Here is a 12001-nt window from a genome sequence, read left to right on the forward strand (position 1 = left end):
TCTTGTGTATTGATGGGACTGAGAAGAGCATGTCTAATCATTTTAGGCTAAAGTAGTTTACATTATAAACAGGACCCCCACAGTGGTAGTGCATGGAGGAGAAGTATATTGGCAGAAGACCGGAACATATGTACACATTCTTGATGAGCTATGTAGTAAGTTGGATCCAAAGGCTAAAAAATGTTTGTTCATTGGTTACTTCCTTAAGCAAAAGGGGTATAGCTGTTATAACCCTATCACATATATGAGATGAGGGTGAGCAAGGATATTGTCTTTGAGAAGATGAGTAGTTGGTATGCTAATCTAGAAGACTTGATAGGGGTTGATGTACAAGAGAGGTGATTGTGTAGAATATGGGTTAGTGAATCACAGTCATTGAGTGGATTGAGAGAGTCCAGTAGTAGTGGGTCTATTGATAGACCATGGATTGTCAGGCTATGTTAGAAAATAAGTCCTACAGGTTCAACAAGTGTATCACATAAAGGTAAAGAGAAGGTTGATGAGTCTCTTAGTATGCCTAACATTTTAGTAGGGCATTTATATATTGATAGAGAATCTAGTGGCTCAGAGCAGAGACTTGATGATGAGGAGTTTGGGATTCCAACTATCAGGACACCTGATGTAAGTAAGGCTAAGGCAACCCACAAGGACACCAAGGATAGATCCTCTATCCTCAACCATTCAAGAGAAAATTGAAGTACTCCAAAACTAGATTTTAGTTAAGAAGGAGTTGAGAAGGGATCTAGAGGATAGGTTATTTCGCAAAAAGAAGAGCCATAGAGGTGCTAGTAACGGTGAATCTTCAGACTCTGAGGGTGTGAACAAATCTTCAGCAAGGTCATAAGGAAGAAAAAGTGTAAGGGATGACCAATAAGGAAGTGGGGAGGATATGATCGAAACAATCATCGAGTGGGTAGGTGAAAGATGTTGGATATAGATGCAAGAGAACGAGTACACAAGTAGGAGAGAGCAAACACGACTGTAGTATTGCAGTAGTATAGCAATGTGAAGTGAAGTACAAAGCAATGATATCACACAACCTAATAAATTAGGTCTGTGCCTACTAAGCACACCTCTAAGCACAATGTGCTACCTAGGCCTAAAACAGAGTGCCCCAACCTCAGAATGAGGTCACATGGGCTATTATTAGCCTGGGGGAAAAAACCTTCCATAAGGGAAGTAAAAAGTGCCTCGGCCCACCTACCAACCACCAGCACTCCCATGGACGGTACAATTATGAAGATAAAAACCCAACAAACCCCCCTGGAGTGATGTGTGGTGAATGTACACATATACAGGGATGTAGCCTCAATCACCAAAAGGAAGTAAGTTCAAAAGCTGTCGAAAGCTCTCGAACTTATCACACGAGGTAATGCCTTGGTGAAAATGTCTACCACATTTTTGTGTGTCGACACATGAGACATGCTGATCTCCCCTGCTAAGAGTCTCTCTCTGACATAATGATAGTGCACCTCTATATGTTTCGTGCGAGCATGAAACACGGGATTCTTGGCAACCGCCAAGGCACTCATACTGTCAGTGTAGAGGGATGTGGGAGAATGCTGCTCCATACCCAGATCTGCAAATAATCTCCTAAGCCATACACACTCAAGAGTAGCTGTGAAAGTAGCCCTGTGCTCTGCCTCACAACTAGAGGTGGCCACAGTTGGTTTGGTTGCTTCTTGCTAAGCCATGAAACACATGCATCTCCAATGTAGAAGCAATAACCGGTTGTGGACACTCTGGTGTCATAATCTCCTGCCCAGTCTGAATCACTAAATCCATGCAAGCATGACATCCCCCCCAGGATAAAACAATCTAAGATGCATAGTACCTTTCAAGTACCTAAACACCCGTTTCACTGCTTGCCAATGTTTTGTTCCTGGGCAGTGCATAAACCTACTTAATAGAGAAACCCCATACTGTATGTCCGGCCTAGTGTTGCACACATAAAGCAATGATCCCACAACTTGCATGTAAAGACGGCTCCCCACTATCCTCAAGACTCAACCTTGCACTTGGCTCCACAGGAGTAGCCACGGGCTTGCTGTCCTGAAGGGAAAACCACTGCAACAAATTCTGCATATACATTCTTTGCTGCAAAAATATGCCCCTCTCTGTTTGCATAAACTGTATCCCAAGATAGTAGTGCAAAGGACCGAGGTCTGACATGTCAAAAGCTTGCTGTAATTCAGCCTTAAAGGCTGCAATATGATCCTCTCAAGGTCCTGTAAGTAGTATGTCATCGACATAAAATACAATGATGAGAAACATATCATTAGTACTCTTAATATATAGAGTACTCTGTGCTAAACTGCGTACAAAGCCCTGTGAAAGTAAATGGGAATCAATTTTAGCATACCAAGCTCTAGGTGATTGCTTAAGACCATAAAGGGCCTTCTGTAACCGGCACACCTTAGCTTCTTGTCCCTTAACTTTGAAACCTGGGGGCTGAAGTACATAGACCTCCTCAGTAATATCTCCATTGAGAAATGCGGTCTTTATGTCTAGCTGGTGTATAACCCATGCATGATTACCAGCCAATGCTATCAAGCTCCTGATAGTAGTCATCCTAGAAGTGGGGGCAAAGGTTTCATCATAGTCAATGCCTTTCTGTTGTGCATACCCTTTGGCCACAAGACGAGCCTTATATCTCTCCACTCAGCCATCTGCATGCCTCTTGATCTTATAGACCCACTTCACACCAATTGCTTTCTTGCCCACTAGCAAGTCTGTCAGAAACCATGTGCCATTCTTCATGATTGCATCAAATTATGATTTCATGGCTGCCATCCAATGCGGATCCTCTTCTGCCTCTTCAAATGAGACAGACTCTTCTTCATGACATGTGCTTTCCAATGCATACTCAGTATAAAGACCTTGAGCTCTGCGTGCACCCAATCTTGTCTTGCTTGACAAAGGCATATCAAGAGGGCTGTCCTTTAGTGTCTCGGCCTCAAAGGATACACCCATGTAAAGCATGAAAAGTCATCTATGAAAGTGAGGAAATATGCATAACCACCAAGACTGTGTGTCCTCATGGGACCACATACATCACTGTGTATAAGTTGCAATTTGCAGACAGCTCTTACAGTGGCATCTTTCGGGAATGGAGCTCGATGCATCTTTCCCAATATACACCCCTCACAAACATGTCTTCCAGGGGCATGTATCTGTGGCATGTCTAACACCATCTCATGTGCATGGAGTCTCTGTAAGCTCTTAAAGTTTAAGTGACCAAACTGTGCATGCCATGATTCAGCATTATCCCTCTCCTCTGTGCTTACCACTGCCATAGCATCATGTGTACTTGCTGCATAATGATCCAGCCTATACAATCCTTTGCGGAGTGTGCTTGAAGCCACTATGGTGCCTGCATCCTCAAGATCATGCACTGTGCATTTTGGTCCTGAGAATTTCACATCCAATCTTCCCAAGGCAACTGCAGGGACGGATATAAGATTCTTTCTAATACCTGGCACATACAACACGTGACTCAAGGCATAAGAGCCACCGTGGGCTGAATTCAACACAACCTTGCCAACTCCCTGCACTGGATAGCTGGAGTTATTGGCACATGTGACCATACCCCCTTGTGAGGTAGTCACAAAATCTGAGAATAGCTCTCTGTGTGCTGTAATGTACTTGCTAGCACCACTGTCAAAGTACCATTCCTGAGTACTAGCCACAGAGAGACATACATCATCATGCATAGAAGGATCATAGCTGCAAACTACCATAAATGCCCACTCCTCATCATAATGAGTAATGTGAGTGTAGTTTGCTACTTCCTTCTTCTCACTTGCATGGGTATCCAATACTGCAACATTTGCTTCTGGCTTTGTGCCCCTTTCTTTCTCCTTTGCAAGCCTCTTGCGACATTCAATGATGTGATGCCCTGGCTTCCTGCAATAATGACACTTGCCCTTCTTTTTGCCCTTTGCATCCTCTTTCTCCTTTGCAAGCCTCTTGCGACATTCAATGATGTAATGCCCTGGCTTCCTGCAATAATGACACTTGCCCTTCTTTTTGCCCTTTGCATCCTCTTTCTCCCCACTGGGAGAGGGCTGATTTGGTGCTGTTTTGCTTTTGCTTCCAGCCACTTTATTTGCAGCTTTCCCTCTCCCTTTCTGCCATGCATAAAAGGCCTGATCCCCTTCCTTCATAATATTCTGATTCTCTCTTGATTGCTCTTCTTGCAACAACACTTGCACCAAGTCATCAAGCTTGAAAGAGTCTGGATTCCCTTTCATAATAAGACGCAATGTGGATGCAAGTGATTGATAAGAATCTGGAATACCATTTAGGATAATGGTGACCAATGAACCATCTGACATCTCCTCACCGAGAGAGATTAACTGTTCACGCAAGTCCTTGAACTTGGTGAGAAAATCATCCATTGCATCTCCCTCATGCATAACAAGATGCTCCAGTTGCCTTTTAAGATAGGCAACTTTGGCTTCTTTTCGTACCCAGTACAAATTTGCCAAGCAGTCCCATGCATCTTTTGCCGTCAAGATCGTATGTGTGGTATGATACCAGTCTTTACAGACAATGCAATCATTGCATGTGCTTTTGCATCTTTTTCATCCCACTTTTGCTGAGCCTCAGTGGATGGCACTGGTGGTGGAGGAGGTGCCCTTCTTCCATATGTGACAGTAGAAGTAGTGGCAGAGTCATCATCAGGTGGTGTAGCACGTGTACCGGGTCTAACCTCAGTACCCTCAACAATCTTTCTAAGCCCGTTAGCCACAAGTATGTGCTTCATCATATACGACCACAAAGGATAATTATTACTGCCATCAAGCTTGTTCTCGGCTGAAAGCAAATCAAGAACACCGTCTTTCCCCATGACAATATGTCTCACTGCACAAATCACCTACAAAGAAATAGAAAATAGAAATCCTAAACAAATGATCTCTTCCGAGATAGGCACAATAGTTCTTCTTCACTCTTACTCACTGCACAAGAGCAGTGTCAATGCATCCACTTGCTGTCCCAAAACTGTTAATCCCTTCTCAGTGTTCAAACTTAGAGCAAAGCATCCACTTTGTAGTTCCCAATGCACCTTCTTACTGCTGAACTATATTAGGCATAAAATCCCCAATTTGTACAGTCAATGCTTGAGTGAAAGAGCACTTTCCTTGCTGTACCAAGCATAAACAAGGCATACAACCAAGAAAACGCAGAAAGCCCCTTGACTGGAGGGCAATTTCTCAACCAATAGAGTGCATACGTGCTGCCCACACAACAATTTCTGCTACAGCAGTTCATGGGAGTAGAAATCCCCATTTTCCAAGCCTAGAATGGACACGTGCAGGTACCCACAAGCTTCAGGGAGAGAGGAAACAGATAAAAAATAATTTTTTTTCTTACCCACGTGCTGCAAGGAAGTATTGCGCAGCAGTTTTTGACATTTATGACCCTGAACACGGCTGGAACAGGTCGACAGCAGGCTGGAATAGCTGCGCACCAGCTCTAGGAAGCTCTTGGGTGTTGATTCCGGCGACAAAAGTCAGAGAGAAAGCTCCCCACCAGTGCAGGAAAAAAGACGACCTGAATTGCTGCGGCGGCTGGTGGCCGATTTCAGTATTTTGAGCCGTCTATTGGAAGCCCACGGGAGTGTGGAGCCTGTGCTCTGATACCAAATGTTGGATATGGATGCAAGAGAATGAGTACACAAGTAGGAGAGAGCAAACACGACTGTAGTATTGCAGTAGTAGCAATGTGAAGTGAAGTACAAAGCAATGATATCACACAACCTAATAAATTAGGTCTATGCCTACTAAGCACAATGTGCTACCTAGGCCTAAAACAGAGTGCCCCTAGCCTCAGAATGAGGTCACATGGGCTATTAATAGCCTGGGGAAAAAAACCTTTCATAAGGGAAGAAAAAAGTGCACCGGCCCACCTACCAACCACCAGCACTCCCATAGACGGTACAATTATGAAGATAAAAACCCAACAAAAGATCCCTGCCCCCTCCGCGCAATGAATTCTAGGGTGCTAGCAACGGAAGTAGCAATTCTTACGCATGGCAGAGCCTCTCACTTGGGGCCTCGTCCACGGATTGAAGTTTGCTTGAAGCGTCGGCTAGAGGGCCTGGGAACTCTTTTCCCTGATACCCAGGGAAAAACATAACCAAATTCCTAAATGGATCCTATCACTATAGTGGTTGGGCGTTGGCTAACCCATAGGATTGGATGGGGTTAGGCTTGACTGATGGATCCCTAAAATGAGACTCAATTCTGTTAAATTACGATAGTTGAAGTAAATCCCGGATAACCCTTGTTTTATGGAAAAGAATCAATGGATGTGCCTCTTGATAAGGAAAAAAGCATTGGACTCTATGATCCAAGTGCAGTTCTCTTCCTTGATCTGACCATGAGACTTACGGGTTCGGTCGGATCAGTTTGGTTAGTGAAGACCTTGACTACGTTAGAATAAAATATCCAGGAGGAATCGCCTATGTCTGCTGGCAAGGGAAGTTTTTCCGAGTTTGGTTTTAGAAGAACCAAGGGATTAGTCTCTCAGCGCTTCACGGCTTCCTTGGTCCCTCATCCACCGTACCGGAAGCTCACCATTTAAATCAAACCGAGGTTGGTCAAGACCTCGACCGACCTTGTTATGCGAGATGTCCTCCGTTGATTCTCTGTCAGCTATTGCAACTTTATCACTTAGGTCTCCAACGACCTTATTCTCACAAGATGGTCAAAATGCTTCCCCAACATTCTTGACATAAAATAATAATTTAAAAACAAGTTTCATAAATATAATTTTCTAAAAATTTTGTCATACCTTTGCTGCTATTACTGATAATTCTTGAATTTTTTTTAAAGAATAAAAGCTTGTAATGAAAATTGTTGGAATTAGGGTTGCAGGAAAGCACACAAAGCTTGGAGAAGAAGAAGCAAGAATGCACACAACACACAATGTATTAGATTGTGTCAATGTACAAAGATAAGTTAGCCCCAGAATGATGGGCGTATATACAAGCCGGGGGAAAAAACCTCCTAAAGAGGAAAAAAGTGCCCCGGCGGTCCTAAGTGTGTTCACAGACCACTGCCTATATATATGGCAATAAATCCCCCCTGGGAGTGATGGTGTGAACGAGAGCTGGCACTCATGTATAGGGAAGTGCCATGCCCGAAGTAGATCAGTCCACAAAGGGGAGTAAGCCCAAAGCTTTGCGGAAAGCTTCAAACTTCTCACGAGGAAGCACCTTTGTGAAAAGATCGGCGAGGTTGTCCTGTGTTGGCACATATGCCAAGCTGATCTCTCCTGCTGAGAGTCTCTCCCTAACATAGTGATAATGCACCTCAATGTGCTTTGTGCGAGCATGAAAAATTGGGTTTCTCGACCTATATAGCCCACGAAACAAGGTGCCAGATGATGCAATAATCGTATCACCAGAAGCCAAATCATGAACAGTACATCTGTCATCCACAAATTTGACTACAAGTCCAAGTCTAGCAAGCGCAGAGACAGACAATAGATTCTTCTTTATCCCTAGCATATACAAAGCATATCTAAAAGTGTGAAAGTGCTGCCATTTTACAGCAGTAAACATAATTTTACCAACGCCCTTCACTGGGTAAGAAGCATTATTGGCACATGTGATAGTATTCTTATTAGAGACAGCCACAAGACAAGTGAACATATCACGATGCGAGGTAATGTGCTTTGTAGTCAAAATACCATACATCAGAGTCAACAGAAACTGCCAAACATGCATCATGTACAGATGGGTCATACTGGCAATACACGCTAAACGCCCATTCTGTATCCTGCACAACATTTGCAGAATCTGCATTTGTAGAAGCATCCGCTATTGTGGCTGCATTTGACTCTTTCTTCTTTGCCTCCTCTTTAGCCTTTAGCTTAGGAAAATTCTTAATGACATGATCAGTTGCCTTACAATAGTTGCACCTGATCTTTTTCTTGCCTTTATCAAGAGTCTTCTCAGACCTATTGTTGCTGCCTGTGGAAGGAGAAGAAGTTACAGACCTACTACTAGGAGAAGAAACAATGGAAGGGACTGCCTTACCACTTCTTCTCTGGTTGGCAGCAATAAATGCCTGATCAACTGCACGCTGCTTAGCCCTGTTTTTCCTGGACTGCGCTTCTTGCAAGAGCTTGTTGACTAAAGTATCATACTTGACAACATCAGGTCTGTCGTGGAAGCAAAAGTCTGATACGACTCAGGTAAAGCATCAAGAACAGTCTGCAAGAGAATGATAAGGAATAATCTCACCTGCAAAAATCAACTATTCCTTGAGATCTTTAATCTCATCAAGAAAAACATTCATGTCATCATCTTCCTGCATAATCTTCGATTCTAGCTCTTTACGACATGCATACAAACCAACTAGAATATCCCACACCCGTTTTGCTGTTTTAGCTGAACGAATATGTGGAGTGATGTTACGTTTGACAGAAAGTGTAATCAAGGCATGAGCCTGCGCATCTTTACCATCCCAACGAGCTTGTTCAGCAGTGGGTAAAACAGTAGCAACAGTAGAGCTACTAGAACCTGCAACATCCTCAAAACAGATCCTACATCCACAGAACCTGGACGTACATCCATACCCTGCACAATATTCCACACTCCTTTTACAACCAAAACATGCTGCATCATGTATGCCCAAAGTGGGTAGTTGCTATCTCCGTCCAATTTGTCATCAGCAACAGCAGACAACATGCGAAATACATCATTGCTGTTATCAGCCATGGCCACTGACTAAAACTGATGCAAAAGCTACCTATAGTAATGGAGCAAAGACTAAACAGAAAACAACTCGTGCTATGTAGCATGGTCCACAATAGAATACGTATGCTTGTTTTGCAGAAAATTGCACTGTCGAAATTTTTGCACAAAATGACGAAAACACATGTATAGAACTTGTAATGCAAAAACGGAGCTTGAAAAAATCTCAGATGTAATTTTTGAGAACGCATAGTCCTACGGGTCAATCTGCAGAGTATAGGGACCTGCAAGCGCTCGTGAAAAAACTTGAAAAGGCTCAATATAATAAATAAATTTGATATGGATACCTTAAAGCTTATGAGTAACATATACTCATCAATGGACACATGCATCAATGGACATGTGCACCATCAATGTCCTTTCAATGTGAAAGGATAATAACTAAGAATATATACTCTCATCAATGGACACGTGCATGGACATGTGTATATCATTGTCTATTCACACTTTAAGTAGTGGTGTTTCTTATTTTTTTTCTTATGTTTTCCAAGGTTTTCCCTTAAAATTGACTAAACGTATGATACTATAGTCAGGATCTTGTTACAAAGAGAAATCTCTCACCATTCACTTACCTTTCAAACTAAAATTTAATGACCTACAAATAAATAAACCATGGCAAAAGCACATACATGCATGAAGAAATTAACAAAGTATAAAGCATTGAGTGCAATCTCCTCCCACTTCCCACAAACGAGCATTTTTGTATTTATTCCAAAATAACCAAAGGAGCCATAATTAGCTTTGCTTAAAAAATTAAAGCTAAGACTTATAAAAAGCATAAAACATTCCTCAAAATGCTTGTGAAGTATTATGAAGAAAGAACTTTACTGGGCTCTTCATTTGCATCCGAGGTGAACCAACTCCAGCACCTTGTGAGGAGGCGGGAGGGTCTCCTTGACGCTAGGGTGCTCAGCAATACGTTCCATCCAAGCATGGAGATGTGGGCACTGTTGCTGGTCGGGCAGTTTGAAGTTGCCCACGTCTTCCAAGGCCAAGAACCAGCTGAGTAAAGGGGCCAGTGCGATGTCCACAAGGCCAATGGAATCCCCTCCGAAGTAGGGCTTTCCTGCATCGGCAACAAGGTTAAATGCAGAGTCAAGAGTAATCAGGCTCTCTATGAGGTCCTGCTTTGCTTGCTGGCGAATGTCTGTGTCCGCGTTTCTCAGGAGGCGAGCCGCTGCGTTGTATACCTGCAGAAAACGTTGATAAATGCAGGTAGTTTGGGGGAGACAGACACACTAGACAGAGAGAGAGAGAGAGAGAGAGAGAGAGAGAGCGCGCCAACTATAATTATTACAAATAATAACGTACTACTGCCTCACCTTCTGGTCTACGAAGTCCGCCCAGAAGCGTGCAGTAGCACGTGCATGTGGGTCCTTTGGAAGGAAGCTGCTTGTGCTGCTCGGCCACACCTCGTCGATGTACTCCACTATGATAGCGGATTCACACACAGGCCGGCCGTTGTGCAGGAGGACGGGCACCTTCGTGTGGACGGGGTTGGAGGAGAGGAGAAGCTGGCTCTTGTCGGCCAGATCTTCTTCTTGGTACTCGTAGGCCACGCCCTTCTCCTTGAGTGCGATCAGCACACGCACGCCAAACCCACTCGCCCACACGCTCAGCACCTTCACGTGCTCGCCTGCTGCAGTAGACATTGTGTGTGTGTGTGTGTGTCTGTGTGGGGAAGCTCTACTACACTCTGTGGAAAGCTCTTCACTGTGTGTGTGTGTGTGTGTGTGTGTGTAAGCTCTATTACTCGCTCCCCTCTGTGGGATGCTCTTATTATCTGAAAGCTGCCGTGACTAGCCTTCTTCCGTCACGCCTTACGTTAGTTCAGTTCATATTGACGAAAAGTCAAATGTCCGACGAAAAGTCTCCTTCCATTATCTTACACAATTTTTACACTTACAACATAACCACACCAAATCCAAATTTCTCAAACATTTTTTTAAAACTCTTTCCATTCAAAGAATAAATGCTACTCAAAAAGTATCTACACCAAATTCGGAATTTTTTTAAAGCAAAAATCGTAAGATAAACATAGATTCATTTTGTCTACTCTTAGATAGATCCCTTGATTTACGCAACATTTTGACTAAACCGTGTATACGCTCCTCAGAAATAGTATACACTGCTGCTGTACCTGCTGTTGCTGATGCTCCTGTCGCTGAGATGATCCACCCGCCGTTGCTGCTCCTACTCCTGCTGGACGTGAACAACAGGGTGAGCACTACTCTTCGGACATGTATACCGATGTGAGCTTATCTGATCTTGGAGGGAGCAGCTCGTCATCATCTAAGTGTGAGTAGTACTCAGACTTATAGTATCACATCTGTATTGAGGATGTGGTTGTATATATATTTTTGTAACTGAAGCCATGGGCTTTTTTAGACAAACCAATTTGATTTTGTATATATTTGTTTTATATTGAAGCTATGGGATACTTCGACATATGGACTTCCTTGTATATATGTTTTTATATAATGAAAGCCATGGGCTTATTTCAGCACACATAAAATTTTGATAGTATTACATTCATGTCTTTCTTGAATCATGTATTGATAATGTCGTTCTTGAATCGTGTATTGACAATGCACAAAATGTTCTCCGTGGATGGTGCAATGCACCCAAAAAAAAATCCAGAGAGTGCTATTGGGTACTAGAATGCTGGAATAGATTTCAGGCACCAAATACCACTCTCTAGATTTTTTATTTTTGCTCTCTGTTCGCGTGTATCTGTGCGTAAATTCTACCAAAGCTGCATTTATATGCGTGGAAAATTTGTTAAACACGCATTTATTGACGCAGCAAAACTGGTAAAACGCGTGTATAAGCTCGTGTATCAATGCATCTGACGGGCATCATACACGTGCTTTTACACGCATGTCTGTGGTCGCGATTATACACGCGTTGATACACGAGCCCGCTACTTTTTTTTTCACAAGTCATTTTCCACGGGCTAACAGCACGGGTATGAGCCCGATTCCTTATAGTGATACTTTTTTATTTTTATTATGTTCATATTGGTTACAATCTCAAGACTTGCGATATGAACTCTTGGAAGGTTAAACAATGATAGCTATGACATTAATTTTATATGTTTTTTGGATGCTTATATTCATGCATGGTGGTAGTAGATCAAGTTACCACGTGGTATATTCAAGGGGAATTTTGGCTTCATCAGAGTGTAAATGTACTCTATGGATAGAAGCAAGCTATATATGCAAAGAAAGAAGA

At 42.9% G+C, this 12001-nt stretch overlaps 1 protein-coding gene across 1 annotated transcript; it reads right to left on the minus strand.

The window, feature by feature from the left end:
* Window positions 1-9448: 9448 nt before the first annotated feature.
* On the minus strand, window positions 9449-10523 carry LOC147639070 (putative glutathione S-transferase). Its single transcript, XM_086787078.1, has 2 exons — window positions 10090-10523; window positions 9449-9957 (listed from the first exon to the last, which is right to left on the minus strand). The coding sequence occupies exons 1-2, from the start codon at window positions 10417-10419 to the stop codon at window positions 9604-9606; spliced, it is 684 nt and encodes a 227-aa protein (XP_086643204.1). The 5' UTR covers window positions 10420-10523; the 3' UTR covers window positions 9449-9603.
* Between the last annotated feature and the right edge of the window lie 1478 nt (window positions 10524-12001).

This window comes from Cibotium barometz, chromosome 4 (assembly GCF_041138505.1).
Source record: "Cibotium barometz isolate CiBa-2024 chromosome 4, ASM4113850v1, whole genome shotgun sequence".
NCBI lineage: Eukaryota > Viridiplantae > Streptophyta > Polypodiopsida > Cyatheales > Cibotiaceae > Cibotium > Cibotium barometz.

What these genes read in the sequence shown, in the direction of transcription:
- LOC147639070 (XM_086787078.1), bottom strand. Translation starts at nt 10,419, where the DNA reads ATGTCTACTGCAGCAGGCGAGCACGTGAAGGTGCTGAGCGTGTGGGCG. An exon ending in CGGACTTCGTAGACCAGAAG is followed by an intron (nt 9,958 to 10,089) that starts GTGAGGCAGTAG and finishes CGTTTTCTGCAG; the next exon opens with GTATACAACGCAGCGGCTCG.